Genomic DNA, 17,500 nt, shown 5'->3' on the forward strand with positions numbered 1-17,500 from the left:
GGGTGGAGGTCTAGAAGTAACCTGACTAGCTTGTTCTGAGATGTGTGGAGTTTAGATTTGAGGGTTTTGGAGGTGCTAGGGTACCAGGAGGTGCATGCGTCATCGAAAAAGGGTTGAACGAGAGTTCCCGCCAGAATCCTCAAGGTGCTTTTGTTGACCAGAGAGGAGATTCTGTAGAGAAATCTCATTCGTTGGTTGACCTTTTTGATTACCTTGGTTGCCATTTTATCACAGGAAAGGTTAGCCTCTAGAATGGAACCTAGGTAGGTGACCTCATCTGTAATAGCTGCAAAAGGCAGACCGACATCATATTGAACCCTATGGGTTAGGAGTGGGATAGCACTTATGTGAGTCAGGGCAGGTGACATATAGTGTAACTGTGATGTGAAAACCACGTTGACACCTCTGTTCTATAGCAGTGTCCTTTAAAAAGATACGCATCTCCTATCAGTTTGTACCTTTAAATAAACCAGCGTGATCTTTCATTGCCATGAGTTATTCAGTTAGTACTTTCATTCAGTCTCTCTCCCGCTGCCATCCCCTCAAGCCATCCAGCAGCCCTCTTTGTAGGCCACACCAACTTTAAAGAGAGTTAAGTGAGATGTTGATGTGATCTTGGATGTGAGATCTGATTAGTGAGTGGGGGCGAGGCGGGAGAACTCATAACCAAGACTGCGCTTCAAGGGAAAGTCATGCATGAAAACCAACGCCGGCGTTCCACAAAACCCTTTTTTTTTTTTTTTAGGTCGTTTATTTATAAATCCGACCTGCGGTGAGCTTCTTACCTCTTGTGGTAGGTGCAGGGAGGACCGCTGAGCGCCCTCCCTGTGCTGAATGCCCATCAGGAAGGGGACAGGTGCGTCCAGGAGGTGGTGCAGAGGTGCGGAGATGATGGGCAGGTAGATGTGCTGCCACTGGAACGGGAAGAGCAGGGTGGTGATGCCCTCTGCCACGGTCATCAAACGCTGGTAGTCTGGGGAGGATGAGGAGTTGGTTAGAGGTTTATCATAGCTACAGGGCAATAAACAGACAATTCATGGCTATTCAAATAAGAAGCGATGGTTTACACAAGTATATGTATCATGTAGTAACAGACACCTTCATAATAATGTGTAATATGTACAAGTATATATATAATGTAAGAACAGACACCTTCATAACAATGTGTAATATGTACAATATACACACTGCAAGTATATATATAATGTAGTAACCGACACCTTCATAACAATATGTAATATGTACAATATACACACTGCAAGTATATATATAATGTAGTAACAGACACCTTTATAACAATGTGTAATATGTACAAGTATATATATAATGTAGTAAGACACCTTCATAACAATATGTAATATGTACAATATACACACTGCAAGTATATATATAATGTAGTAACAGACACCTTCATAACAATGTGTAATATGTACAATATACACACTGCAAGTATATATATAATGTAGTAACAGACACCTTCATAACAATATGTAATATGTACAATATACACACTGCAAGTATATATATAATGTAGTAACAGACACCTTTATAACAATGTGTAATATGTACAAGTATATATATAATGTAGTAACAGACACCGTCATAACAATGTGTAATATGTACAAGTATATATACAATGTAGTAACAGACACCGTCATAACAATGTGTAATATGTACAAGTATATATATAATGTAGTAACAGACACCTTCATAACAATATGTAATATGTACAATATACACACTGCAAGTATATATATAATGTAGTAACAGACACCTTCATAACAATGTGTAATATGTACAATATACACACTGCAAGTATATATATAATGTAGTAACAGACACCTTCATAACAATATGTAATATGTACAATATACACACTGCAAGTATATATATAATGTAGTAACAGACACCTTCATAACAATATGTAATATGTACAATATACACACTGCAAGTATATATATAATGTAGTAACAGACACCTTCATAACAATATGTAATATGTACAATATACACACTGCAAGTATATATATAATGTAGTAATAGACACCTTCATAACAATGTGTAATATGTACAATATACACACAGCAAGTATATATATAATGTAGTAACAGACACCTTCATAACAATGTGTAATATGTACAATATAGACACTGCAAGTATATATATAATGTAGTAATAGACACCTTCATAACAATATGTAATATGTACAAGTATATATAATGTAGTAACAGACACCTTCATAACAATATGTAATATGTACAATATACACACTGCAAGTATATATATAATGTAGTAACAGACACCTTCATAACAATGTGTAATATGTACAATATACACACTGCAAGTATATATATAATGTAGTAACAGACACCTTCATAACAATATGTATTATGTACAATATACACACTGCAAGTATATATATAATGTAGTAACAGACACCTTCATAACTATATGTAATATGTACAATATACACACTGCAAGTATATATATAATGTAGTAACAGACACCTTCATAACAATATGTAATATGTACAATATACACACAGCAAGTATATATATAATGTAGTAACAGACACCTTCATAACAATGTGTAATATGTACAATATACACACTGCAAGTATATATATAATGTAGTAATAGACACCTTCATAACAATATGTAATATGTACAAGTATATATATAATGTAGTAACAGACACCGTCATAACAATGTGTAATATGTACAAGTATATATATAATGTAGTAACAGACACCTTCATAACAATACGTAATATGTACAATATACACACTGCAAGTATATATATAATGTAGTAACAGACACCTTCATAACAATATATAATATGTACAATACACACACTGCAAGTATATATATAATGTAGTAACAGACACCTTCATAACAATATATAATATGTACAATATACACACTGCAAGTATATATATAATGTAGAAGTGAAGTGAAGTGAATTACATTTATATAGCGCTTTTTCTCAAGTGACTCAAAGCGCTTTACATTGTGAAACCCAATATCTAAGTTACATTTTAAACCAGTGTGGGTGGCACTGGGAGCAGGTGGGTAAAGTGTCTTGCCCAAGGACACAACGGCAGTGACTAGGATGGCGGAAGCGGGGATCGAACCTGCAACCCTGAAGTTGCTGGCACGGCCGCTCTGCCAACCGAGCTATACCGTGTAGTAACAGACACCTTCATGACAATATGTAATATGTACAATATACACACTGCAAGTATATATATAATGTAGTAACAGACACCTTCATAACAATATGTAATATGTACGATATACACACTGCAAGTATATATATATAATGTAGTAACAGACACCTTCATAACAATGTGTAATATGTACAATATACACATTGCAAGTATGTATATAATGTAGTAACAGACACCGTCATAACAATGTGTAATATGTACAAGTATATATATAATGTAGTAACAGACACCGTCATAACAATGTGTAATATGTACAAGTATATATATAATGTAGTAACAGACACCTTCATAACAATATGTAATATGTACAATATACACACTGCAAGTATATACATAATGTAGTAATAGACACCTTCATAACAATATGTAATATGTACAAGTATATAAATAATGTAGTAACAGACACCTTCATAACAATATGTAATATGTACAATATACACACTGCAAGTATATATATATAATGTAGTAACAGACACCTTCATAACAATGTGTAATATGTACAATATACACACTGCAAGTCGTGGTCAAAAGTTTTCATACTCTACTATGCAAAGCCAAAGCCATTTATCAACAACACCCAGAAACGCCGCCGGCTTCGCTGGGCCTGAGCTCATCTAAGATGGACTGATGCAAAGTGGAAAAGTGTTCTGTGGTCTGACGAGTCCACATTTCAAATTGTTTTTTGGAAAACTGTGGACGTGGTGTCGTCTGGAACAAAGAGGAAAAGAACCATCCGGATTGTTCTAGGGCGCAAAGTGTAAAAGGCAGCATGTGTGATGGTATGGGGGTGTATTAGTGCCCAAGACATGAGTAACTTACACATCTGTGAAGGCACCATTAATGCTGAAAGGTACATACAGCTTTTGGAGCAATCCAAGCAACGTTATCATGGACGCTCCTGCTTATTTCAGTGTTACAACAGCGTGGCTTCGTAGTAAAAGAGTGCGGGTACTAGACTGGCCTGCCTGTAGTCCAGACCTGTCTCCCATTGGTGCAATATGAAGGCTAAAATATGAGAAGGGAGACTGTTGAACAACTTAAGCTGTACATCAAGCAAGAATGGGAAAGAATTCCACTTCCAAAATGTGTCTCCTCAGTTCCCAAACCTTTACTGAGGGTTGTTAAAAGGAAAGGCCATGTAACACAGTGGTAAAAAATGCCCCTGTGACAACTTTTTTGCAAGTTCAGAATATACTGTATTCTATTATCACTAGTCAAGTGGAAATGCATGGGTGTACCTAATCAAGTGGCTACCAGGCGTGCTCCCCTACCTTGGGAGTAGAGCAGTATCTGCGTCTCCAGCAGCGAGCAGGTGAGAAGCCGCACCATGTTGTCCACCCCCAGCAGAGAAAAGGCTTCTCCGAGAGGATACTCCCCCAGTGGCAGCTCGCCCGGGCCGGGCCGCTGGCACAAGATGGGTCCCTGCACGCCGTGGAACCTCAGCGAGCGTCCGGGCGGCGGCAGGGGCACCTCGAAGAGGATGTTGTGGACGTAGCTCTCCAGCGGCAGAGGCGGCGCCGTCTGGGAGGCGACCGCCTGGTGCAGCTGGGAGAGGAACTGGCGAGAGGCTTGGAGGAAAGGGAGCGGCGTGAGCAGGCAGAGGGATTTGGACACGTACAAGGTGTCGTGAGAAGGCTCGAAGGAGTTGGCGCAGCCCAAACAGGCGGCGGAGGAGGAGGCGGCGCTCCCCGCCAGAGAGTCCCCGTCCGACTCGTCCAGGCTGCTCAGCAGGGAGTCCATGCTGGAGGTGGAGGGCGAGGAGGCGGAGGAGGCTGCGGAGGAGGAGGAGGAGGTGGAGGAGGAGTGGTGCTCCACGTGGTACATCTGGTGCAGAGTCCGCATGGCCGTGATGACCTGCGCGCTGGTCACCTCCTCGTAGAAGGTGTGGACGAAGCCGTAGGAGCGGGAGCCGTCGGCCAAGCCGATGGTGAAAGAGTGGAAGTGGGAGTCACGCCGGTCTGCCTGCGTGCGGAAGGAGAGACCCCTCGGCATGCACAGCTGGGGACCAACAACAAAAATAGAGTCAGAAAGTTACCCGTGAAGTCAAAGATCCTCTATGTGACAGGAGCGCTCTGCTGTTTTTAAGTAACCACTACAAAAACACTAGTCAAAGAACCTTTATATGACAGGCGTGCTCTGTTGTTTTTAAGGTAACTATTGCAAAAACACTAGTCAAAGATCCTCTATATGACAGGAGTGCTCTGCTGTTTTTAAGTAACCACTGCAAAAACACTCGTCAAAGATCCTCTATATGACAGGAGCGCTCTGCTGTTTTTAAGTAGCCACTGCAAAAACACTAGTCAAAGAACCTTTATATGACAGGAGTGCTCTGTTGTTTTTAAGGTAACTATTGCAAAAACACAAGTCAAAGATCCTCTATATGACAGGAGCGCTCTGCTGTTTTTAAGTAACCACTGCAAAAACACTAGTCAAAGAACCTTTATATGACAGGAGTGCTCTGCTGTTTTTAAGTAACTATTGCAAAAACATCAGTCAAAGATCCTCTATATGACAGGAGCGCTCTGTTGTTTTTAAGTAATCACTACAAAAACACTAGTCAAAGATCCTCTAAATGACAGGAGTGCTCTGCTGTTTTTAAGTAACCACTGCAAAAACACTAGTCAAAGATCCTCTATATGACAGGAGTGCTCTGTTGTTTTTAAGTAACCACTACAAAAACACTAGTCAAAGAACCTTTATATGACAGGAGCACTCTGCTGTTTTTAAGTAACCAGTGCAACTACATCAGTCAAAGATCCTCTATATGACAGGAGTGCTCTGTTGTTTTTAAGTAACCACTACAAAAACACTAGTCAAAGAACCTTTATATGACAGGAGCACTCTGCTGTTTTTAAGTAACCAGTGCAAATACATCAGTCAAAGATCCTCTATATGATAGGAGCACTCTGCTGTTTTTAAGTAACCAGTGCAAATACATCAGTCAAAGATCCTCTATATGACAGGAGTGCTCTGTTGTTTTTAAGTAACCACTACAAAAACACTAGTCAAAGATCCTCTATATGACAGGAGCACTCTGCTGTTTTTAAGTAACCAGTGCAAATACATCAGTCAAAGATCCTCTATATGACAGGAGCACTCTGCTGTTTTTAAGTAACCAGTGCAAATACATCAGTCAAAGATCCTCTATATGACAGGAGCACTCTGCTGTTTTTAAGTAACCAGTGCAAATACATCAGTCAAAGATCCTCTATATGACAGGAGTGCTCTGTTGTTTTTAAGTAACCACTACAAAAACACTAGTCAAAGATCCTCTATATGACAGGAGTGCTCTGTTGTTTTTAAGTAACCACTACAAAAACACTAGTCAAAGAACCTTTATATGACAGAAGCAGTGTTTCCCATAAACTGCCAAGATCCCTGTGGTGGTGGGGGCGTGGCTATAGGCGTGGTCACCATGACATCATCGAGTAATTTGCATAATTTACTACAATATGATTTTCTCTAAAAAGGCTCAAAAAATGTATACTTACTAATTAATAATAACAGTTTTGTTTTAAATGTCCATCCATCCATTTTACAATATAATTACAACACTTTATGTACATATTTATATACAGATTTGAACAATAAGTTATTCACTGAAATATATTTATTAATTGTGGTTCTTACAAAAAATATATCCTATAAAATATAAAAGCTAAAATGTCTCTTAAAGCTCTGCCCCTTTAAATAGTGCATACTAAATAATTTAACTTTAGCCTACTACTACAACCATATTATTTACCAGCAACATAAAGTGAAACAGAGGCAGAGGTGTCCTGCCACAGTCAGTAACAAATAAACAGAAAACAGTAGTGGTCAAATACAAATAAGGCAAAAAGAGAAGTATCCGTTTTTAAGGATTTACAAAGAAATACTTGTCAAAGATCCTCTATATGACAGCAGCACTCAGCTGTTTTAAGTAACTACTGCAAAAACACCAGTCAAAGATCCTCTATATGACAGCAGCACTCAGCTGTTTTAAGTAACTACTGCAAAAACACCAGTCAAAGATCCTCTATATGACAGGAGCACTCTGCTGTTTTTAAGTAACTATTGCAAAAACACTAGTCAAAGATCCTCTAAATGACAGGAGCACTCTGCTGTTTTTAGGATCTACAAAAAAATACTTGTCAAAGATCCTCTATATGACAGCAGCACTCTGCTGTTTTTAAGTAACCACTGCAAAAACACTAGTCAAAGATCCTCTATGTGACAGGAGCGCTCTGCTGTTTTTAAGGGTCAACTGCAAAAACACCAGTCAAAGATCCTCTATATGACAAGAGCACTCTGCTGTTTTTAAGTAACCACTGCAAAAACTCTTGTCGAAAATCCTCTATACGACAGCTGGGCTCTGCTGTTTTTAAGTAACCACTGCAAAAACACTAGTCAAAGATCCTCTATATGACAGGAGTGCTCTGCTGTTTTTAAGTAACCACTGCAAAAACACTAGTCAAAGATCCTCTATATGACAGGAGTGCTCTGCTGTTTTTAAGTAACCACTGCAAAAACACTAGTCAAAGATCCTCTATATGACAGGAGTGCTCTGCTGTTTTTAGGTAACTACTGCAAAAAAATAGTCAAAGATCCTCTATAAGACAGGAGCGCTCTGTTGTTTTTAAGGATTTACAAATAAATACTTGTCAAAGATCCTCTATAGGACAGCAGCACTCAGCTGTTTTAAGTAACTACTGCAAAAACACTAGTCAAAGATCCTCTATATGACAAGAGCGCTCTGCTGTTTTTAAGTAACCACTGCAAAAACACTCGTCAAAGATCCTCTATATGACAGGTAAGCTCTGCTGTTTTTAAGTAACCACTGCAAAAACACTAGTCAAAGAACCTTTATATGACAGGAGTGCTCTGTTGTTTTTAAGGTAACTATTGCAAAAACACAAGTCAAAGATCCTCTATATGACAGGAGCGCTCTGCTGTTTTTAAGTAACCACTGCAAAAACACTAGTCGAAGATCCTCTATATGACAGAGCGCTGTGCTGTTTTTAAGTAACCACTGCAAAAACACTAGTCAAAGATCCTCTAAATGACAGCAGCAATCGGCTGTTTTAAGTAACTACTACTACAAAAACACCAGTCAAAGATCCTCTATATGAAAGGAGCGCTCTGCTGTTTTGAAGTCACTGCTGCAAAAAAAGGTTAGTTGAAGATCTTCTATACAAGGAGTGCTTTTTGCATACTGCAAAAAGGCTCGTCAAAGATCCTCTATACGACAGGCGTTCCCTGCAGTATCTAGGCACCTATACAGCAGTCAAAGATCCTCTATACGACAGGAGTTCCCTGCAGTATCTAGGCACCTAAACAGCAGTCAAAGATCCTCTATATGACAGGAGTTCCCTGCAGTATCTAGGCACCTAAACAGCAGTCAAAGATCCTCTATATGACAGGAGTTCCCTGCAGTATCTAGGCACCTGTACAGCAGTCAAAGATCCTCACCATGTTGACTGCATCCTTATTGAAGGGGTTTCTGTCCGTGCTCTCAGGGTAATGCACCAGAACTCTGGACTTGAAGGAGCGATGAATCGGGCTCTGCTCGAAGCTCTGGCCTGGAAGCGAAACACCAAAAAAAGACGTAAAAAAAAAGGGAGGAACTGGGTTCTTGGAGGTAGGATGGAAAGAAGAGGAGCGAGGACAAACTGATTCATGCTGACACATACAATGTCTGACCTTTATGGAACAGATAACAAAAAACAGGAAGGATGCCCTTATATGGTTGTGCACAAACAGGAAATGACATCACTTACACAACACAGGAAGTAGCAGACAACCTTCCAGCCTGCAAGACTTGCATTAGGACACTAAAACCCTTATTATTTATTATTATTATTATTTTGTCTACATTATGAGGGACAAACTGTAAAAAATTATTATTAATCCACTTGTTCATTTACTGTTAATATCTGCTTATTTTCTGTTTTAACATGTTCTATATCTGTTAAAATGTAATAATATTCTTCTCTTGTTTGATACTTCACATTAGTTTTGGATGATACCACACATTTAGGTATCGATCCGCTACCAAGTAGTTACAGAATCATATTCAAAGTGTCCAGGGATATATTTACTGAGTTTATAAACATAATATGAATTGGGGAAAAAAAAGTAATAATTTTATGGCCATAAAAAATATCGATGTAATCATAGTAGTATCGACTCGACGCGCTCTTGTACTTGGTATCATTACAGTGGATGTCAGGTGTAGGTCCACCCATGGCGTTTGTTTACAGTCAGGCAGGCTAGCTTTTGTTACAGTGTGTAGTGATGTTTAGTTATTCCTCGTCCTCCAGTGATAATGCTACTTGCAAGAAACTTACTTTGTCGCCGTGGAGGCCAGGATTAGTGATTTAGAAGTAGCTAAAACACTGCGGATGTTATAACTTCACCTTTATCTTTACTTTTTACTAGGGATGTCCGATAATGGCTTTTTGCCGATATCCGATATTGTCCAACTCTTTAATTACCGATACCAATATCAACCGATACCGATATCAACCGATATATGCAGTCGTGGAATTAACACATTATTATGCCTAATTTGGACAACCATGTATGGTGAAGATAAGGTACTTTTTTAAAAAAAATAATAAAATAAGATAAATAAATTAAAAACATTTTCTTGAATAAAAAAAGAAAGTAAAACATTATAAAAACAGTTACATAGAAACTAGTAATTAATGAAAATGAGTCAAATTAAGTGTTAAAGGTTAGTACTATTAGTGGAGCAGCAGCACGCACAATCATGTGTGCTTACGGACTGTATCCCTTGCAGACTGTATTGATATATATTGATATATAATGTAGGAAGCAGAATATTGATAACAGAAAGAAATGGGGGGGAGGGAGGTTTTTTGGGTTGGTGCACTAATTGTAAGTGTATCTTGTGTTTTTTATGTTGATTTAATAAAAAAAACAAAACAAAACAAAAAAACGATACAGATAATAAAAAAAACGATACCGATAATTTCCGATATTACATTTTAACGCATTTATCGACCACATCCCTACTTTTTACACCAAAGTGCGTCCGTTCTCCCTTTTCTGTCCACACACTGTGTCTGCTTGTAAGTACTCTGTGTGTGTGCGCTGCCGAACATGCTCCTCTGCTCGTAAAACCAGCAATGTCTTGACGTGACGGGGCGCCGTCATGCTCGCTAAATTTTTTTTTTTTTTTTTTTTTTTAATTGGGAACCGGTACTTTTCAAACAGAGTATAGTACCGAATATGATTCATTAGTACCCGCAATACTATAGGGCTATATAAATAAACATTGATTGATTGATTGATACTATACTAGTACCGGTACAACCCTAATAGGGACCATTAATTATAAATCAAACCTTTATTTTATAGCCGGAACATTAAAAACTTGTTTACAACCTTCTAAATATGTTTTTTTAACCTTTCGACATGAAATAACCCCTTAAATCACATTTACACCCTTTTAATCCAATATAGTAATGCTCCCTGAGGCTGAGCCAATCAGCAGCCACGATACTAAACAGCGCGCTCTGATTGGTTTGGACTCACCTACGACTCTAATGTTGATCTTTTAGGATATTTAGCCATTTGTATTCTTCAAAATAATTCATTTAGGACTAGAGATGTCCGATACATGCGTTAAAATGTAATATCGGAAATTATCGGTATCGGTTTTTTTATTATCGGTTTCGTTTTTTTATTTTTTTTTATTTTTTTTTTTATTAAATCAACATAAAAAACACAATATACACTTACAATTAGTGCACCAACCCAAAAAACATCCCTCCCCCCATTTCTTTCTGTTATCAATATTCTGCTTCCTACATTATATATCAATATATATCAATACAGTCTGCAAGGGATACAGTCCGTAAGCACACATGATTGTGCGTGCTGCTGCTCCACTAATAGTACTAACCTTTAACAGTTAATTTTACTAATTTTCATTCATTACTAGTTTCTATGTAACTGTTTTTATATTGTTGTACTTTCTTTTTTATTCAAGAAAATGTTTTTAATTTATTTATCTTATTTTACAAATTTTTTTAAAAAAGTACCTTATCTTCACCATACCTGGTTGTCCAAATTAGGCATAATAATGTGTTAATTCCACGACTGCATATATCGGTTGATATCGGTATCGGTTGATATCGGTATCGGTTGATATCGGTATCGGTAATTAAAGAGTTGGACAATGTCGGAATATCGGAATATCAGATATCGGCAAAAAGCCATTATCGGACATCCCTATTTAGGACTAAATAGTTTCAGAATATGCTTTTTTTATAAAAAATCTGATGTGTTGAAGACGCAATATTTTAATACAATATGGCGAGCTAGCTACACGCCATCTTTATGCCGCATCTCCACACGGCTAACAAATGTTCTGGTTTTCCCTGGGGAAGTTTACAAGACACACGCAAACCACGTCGAGAATCAGACCAAAAGGTCGACGGCAAGAGGGTCGGGGGCCGAGGGCCACACACACACACACACACACACACACACACACACACACACACACACACACACACACACACACACACACACACACACACACACACACACACACACACACACACACACACACACACACACAGACAGGAAACCAGCCAGTTGCCACGGACGCCATTTCAACGGCGGCCCCCGAGGGCGTCCGTCAAGCCCTTCGCCCTGAGAAATTTTATCGGCGCTGACCTAATTACATCCCAGCATCCACCTGACACGAGCACGCCCGGCATGATGGGATGCACACAAGAGGAGGTTTGTTGGCGCGTTGAAATGAACGCTTAATTAATGCCTGCTTGGATTCAGGCCTAATTAGTATGTTCCTCTCGTTAACAACCGTCTGCCGAATGACTCACACTGTACATGCCGCACAACCCAAAACCGGTGAAGATGGCACGTTGTGTGGATGGTAAATAAAAACGTTAACTTTCGAACTGAGAAAGCCGGCGGCGTTTCTGGGTGTTGTTGATAAATGGCTGTGGCTTTGCATAGTATAGTTTTAACTTGCACTTACAGATGTAGTGACCAACTGTAGTTACTGACAGTGACAGAGAAACTTAATTTTTTTTTGCAAATAATCACAAACTTAGAATTAAATGGCAGCAACACGTTGCAAAAAAAGGCATTTTTACCACTGTGTTACATGGCCTTTCCTTTTAACAACACTCAGTAAAGGTTTGGGAACTGAGGAGACACATTTTTGAAGTGGAATTCTTTCCCATTCTTGCTTGATGTACAGCTTAAGTTGTTCAACAGTCTCCCTTCTCATATTTTAGGCTTCATATTGCACCAATGGGAGACAGGTCTGGACTACAGGCAGGCCAGTCTAGTACCTGCACTCTTTTACTATGAAGCCACGTTGATGTAACACGTGGCTTGGCATCGTCTTGCTGAAATAAGCAGGGGCGTCCATGATAACGTTGCTTGGATGGCAACATATGTTGCTCCAAAAGCTGTATGTACCTTTCAGCATTAATGGTGCCTTCACAGATGTGTAAGTTACCCATGTCTTGGGCACTAATACACCCCCATACCATCACACATGCTGGCTTTTACACTTTGCGCCTAGAACAGTCCGGATGGTTCTTTTCCTCTTTGGTCCAGAAGACACAACGTCCACATTTTCCAAAAACAATTTAAAAGAACACTTTTCCACCTTGCATCAGTCCATCTTAAATGAGCTCGGGTGTTGTTGATAAATGGCTTTCGCTTTGCATAGTAGAGTTTTAACTTGCACTTACAGATGAAGCGACCAACTGTAGTTACTGACAGTGGTTTTCTCAAGTGTTCCTCAGCCCATGTGGTGATATAGTTTACAAAATTATGTCGCTTTTTGACGCAGTACCGCCTTAGGGATCCAAGGTCCGTAACATCATGGCTTACGTGCAGTGATTTCTCCAGATTCTCTGAACATTTTGACGATATTACGGAGCGTAGATGGTGAAATCCCTAAATTCCTTGCAATAGCTGGTTGATAAATGTTGTCCTTAAACAATTTGCTCAGGCATTTGCTGACAAAGTGTTGACCCTCGCCCCGTCCTTGTTGGTGAACGACTGAGCATTTCATGGAAGCTGCTTTTTATACCCAATCATGGCACCCACCTGTTCCCAATTAGCCTGTTCACTAGGGCTGCAACAACTAATCGATTAAATCGATTAAAAAAATAGTTGTCGATCAATTTAGTCATCGATTCGTTGGATCTATGCTATGCGCATGCGCAGAGGCTTTCAAAAATAAAAAAATAAAAAAATAAAAATAAATAAAAAATTAATTATTTATTTATAAACTGCAACATTTACAAACAGCTGAGAAACAATAATCAAAATAAGTATGGTGCCATTATGCTGTTTTTTTAAAATAAAATACTGGAAAGGATAGAAATGTAGTTTGTCTCTTTTATCCGATTATTAATCAATTAATCGAAGTAATAATCGACAGATTAATCGATTATCAAATTAATCGTTAGTTGCAGCCCTACTGTTCACCCGTGGGATGTTCCAAGTAAGTGTTTGACGAGCATTCCTCAACTTTCTCAGTCTTTTTTGCCACTTGTGCCAGCTTTTTCGAAACATGTTGCACGCATCAAATTCCAAATGAGCTAATATTTGCCAAAATAACAACGTTTTCCGGTTCAAACGTTAAGTATCTTGTCTTTGCGGTCTATTCAATTGAATATAAGTTGAAAAGGATTTGTTGTATTCCCTTTTTATTTACCTTTTACACAACGTGACAACTTCGCTGCTTTTGGGGTTTGTAAATGTGTACAGCACACAAAAAACCAAGATTCATTCGAAATTAGATTTTTTTGACACCCCCCATCAAATGTAGAAAATCTATGAATAAGACAAATGACCTCATAAATATTTCAAGATAATAGTGGTTCCCTAGACATGTGATATTTCATCAGCAGACACGTTATGTATGGCATCATCCATCACAGGACGGAGGTAACATTACAACGATAGCCGCTTCCGACTTTATCGCTCGTTATTCCTCGTCGGCTCGGATGTCCCACGCCGCTGCGTCAAAAAACGTGTCCTTTCGCTGAAGGTGAAAAGGATTTGCAAATGTATATTCGGTGCGTGTATTTATAGCTTTAGCCGTGCAAAGCACTAATGTCAGGGAGCCCTCGCTCTCTGCTGATGTCACCCCCGTGACCGTCATCTGGCGTTGAAGCCTGGACCCAGCCGGCATTCCCACAGGGAGCGTCATGTGAAATGTGATTAGGCTGCAGGACACACTGGACCGCATTGAGGGGGCCCAACAACGGCGGATTGTTCCGGGCTGCCGGAGGAATCCACTAATGACTGAGAGCAAGGGCTGAAAAAGAACCATTACGGTGTTCAGAGACTTGTCATTTGTTCATCTACGCTCACTGTGGCACATCGCCAACTACTGGCGTGGAATGCAAACTGCATTTTTTTTTTTAGGTCCGTTTACCAAAATGATGTCTGAACATCGCAAAGAGGGCCGAGAGAGAACTAGGAGGATTGTCAGGTTCAAACACCGAACTATTTATTAAACAAGACAAGAAGCAAGGAATCAAACAGAGACAGGATTCAATTTAGCTCATACTAATAATAATAGTAATAATTAGAGATGTCCGATAATATCGGTCTGCCGATATTATCGGCCGATAAATGCGTTAAAATGTAATATCGGAAATTATCGGTATCGTTTTTTTTTATTATCAGTATCGTGTTTTTTTTTTTTGTTTTTTTTTTATTAAATCCACATAAAAAACACAAGATACACTTACAATTAGTGCACCAACCCAAAAAACCTCCCTCCCCCATTTACACTCATTCACACAAAAGGGTTGTTTCTTTCTGTTATTAATATTCTGGTATATATATCAATACAGTCTGCAAGGGATACAGTCCGTAAGCACACATGATTGTGCGTGCTGCTGGTCCACTAATAATACTAACCTTTAACATTTAATTTTACAAATTTTCATTAATTACTAGTTTCTATGTAACTGTTTTTATATTGTTTTACTTTCTTTTTTATTCAAGAAAATGTTTTTAATGTATTTATCTTATTTGATTCATTTTTTTAAAAAGGACCTTATCTTCACCATACCTGGTTGTCCAAATTAGGCATAATAATGTGTTAATTCCACGACTGTATATATCGGTTGATATCGGTATCGGTTGATATCGGTATCGGTAATTAAAGAGTTGGACAATATCGGCATATCGGATATCGGCAAAAAGCCATTATCGGACATCCCTACTATTTATTAAACAAGACAAGAAGCAAGGAATCAAACAGAGACAGGATTCAATTTAGCTCATACTAATAATAATAATAATAATTAGAGATGTCCGATAATATCGGTCTGCCGATATTATCGGCCGATAAATGCGTTAAAATGTAATATCGGAAATTATCGGTATCGGTTTTTTTATTACCAGTATCGTGTTTTTTTTTGTTTTTGTTTTTTAAATTACATCCACATAAAAAACACAAGATACACTTACAATTAGTGCACCAACCCAAAAAACCTCCCTCCCCCATACACTCATTCACACAAAAGGGTTGTTTCTTTCTATTATTAATATTCTGGTATATATATCAATACAGTCTGCAAGGGATACAGTCCGTAAGCACACATGATTGTGCGTGCTGCTGGTCCACTAATAATACTAACCTTTAACAGTTAATTTTACAAATTTTCATTAATTACTAGTTTCTATGTAACTGTTTTTATATTGTTTTACTTTCTTTTTTATTCAAGAAAATGTCTTTAATTTATTTATCTTATTTTATTTTATAATTTTTTTTAAAAGTACCTTATCTTCACCATACCTGGTTGTCCAAATTAGGCATAATAATGTGTTAATTCCACGACTGTATATATCGGTTGATATCGGTATCGGTTGATATCGGTATCGGTAATTAAAGAGTTGGACAATATCGGCATATCGGATATCGGCAAAAAGCCATTATCGGACATCCCTACTATTTATTAAACAAGACAAGAAGCAAGGAATCAAACAGAGACAGGATTCAATTTAGCTCATAATAATAATAATAATAATAATAGATTTTATTTGTAAAAAGCACTTTACGTTGAGCAAACAACCTCAAAGTGCCACAGTGTTAAAATAAGAAAAAGAAAATAGTAATAATAATAATAATAAAAGATAATAAAAATAAATAAAATATAAAACTAGAAACAGCCCAATAGCTAGAACCAGCATGCACATCTATAAAAATCTATAAAAAGGCTTTTTTTTTAAAAGATGGGTTTTTAAGCCTTTTTTAAAAGCATCCACAGTCTGAGGTGCCCTCAGGTGGTCAGGGAGAGTGTTCCACAGACTGGGAGCAGCGGAGCAGAAAGCCTGATCTCCCATAGTTCGTAGCTTTGTGAGGAGAACGCGTCGACCTGCACCCTCGTACAACATACTTGCCAACCCTCCCGATTTTCCCGGGAGACTCACGAATTTCAGTGCCCCTCCCGAAAATCTCCCGGGGCGACCGTTCTCCCGAATTTCTCCCGATTTCCACCCGGGACAACAATATTGGGGGCGTGCCTTAAAGGCACTGCCTTTAGCATCCTCTACAACCTGTCGTCACGACCGCTTTCCCTCCATACACACAGCGTGCCGGCCCAGTCGCATAATATATGCGGCTTTTACACACGCATAAGTGAATGCCATGCATACTTGGTCAACAGCCATATCGGTCACACTGAGGGTGACCGTATAAACAACTTTAACACTGTTACAAATATGCGCCACATTGTGAACCCACACCAAACAAGAATGACAAACACATTTCGGGAGAACATCCGCACCGTAACACAACAGAACAAATACCCAGAACCCCTTGCAGCACTAACTCTTCCGGGACGCTACAATATACACCCACGCTACCACCAAACCCTGCCCCCCCATCTCCCGAATTCGGAGGTTTTAAGGATGACAAGGATGTCGTACAGTCTCACCCCGCCGCTCTGAGGGACGAGCTCCACACGCCTCCTCATTTATTTGGGCATTTCCTGATTTCGTAGCTGCAGCTGCTTCTAAGGGGAGGGGGTCATAAATAGTTCAAACAAAAAGGGTGCTTGGAGCGGTGTCAGGTTTGCCCCCTTCCCTGCTTGTAGATTTCGGGTCCTGACAAAGAATATTTTTCAACATATTGAGCAAAAAGGTCTTTTTTTTTCTACCAAAAAAGTGCACTTGTTATTAGTGAGAATATACTTCTTTTAAAGGTATTTTTGGGTTCATTGAGGTTAGCTAATATTGGGACACTTAGGAC

General features: G+C 38.8%; 1 protein-coding gene across 1 annotated transcript in view; it reads right to left on the bottom strand.

Moving 5' to 3' along the window:
- Positions 1–17,500, bottom strand: part of LOC133647037 (DENN domain-containing protein 5B-like) — a 67,944-nt gene that overhangs the window by 45,947 nt on the left and 4,497 nt on the right. The window contains exons 2-4 of the mRNA XM_062043088.1: positions 8,680–8,789; positions 4,500–5,226; positions 786–973 (exon numbers count right to left, since the gene is read on the bottom strand). Of these exons, the coding sequence (XP_061899072.1) occupies positions 786–973; positions 4,500–5,226; positions 8,680–8,789 (1,025 nt within the window). The remainder of the gene's footprint in view (positions 1–785; positions 974–4,499; positions 5,227–8,679; positions 8,790–17,500) is intronic.

Source organism: Entelurus aequoreus, linkage group LG03, assembly GCF_033978785.1.
Source record: "Entelurus aequoreus isolate RoL-2023_Sb linkage group LG03, RoL_Eaeq_v1.1, whole genome shotgun sequence".
NCBI classification, from domain to species: domain Eukaryota; kingdom Metazoa; phylum Chordata; class Actinopteri; order Syngnathiformes; family Syngnathidae; genus Entelurus; species Entelurus aequoreus.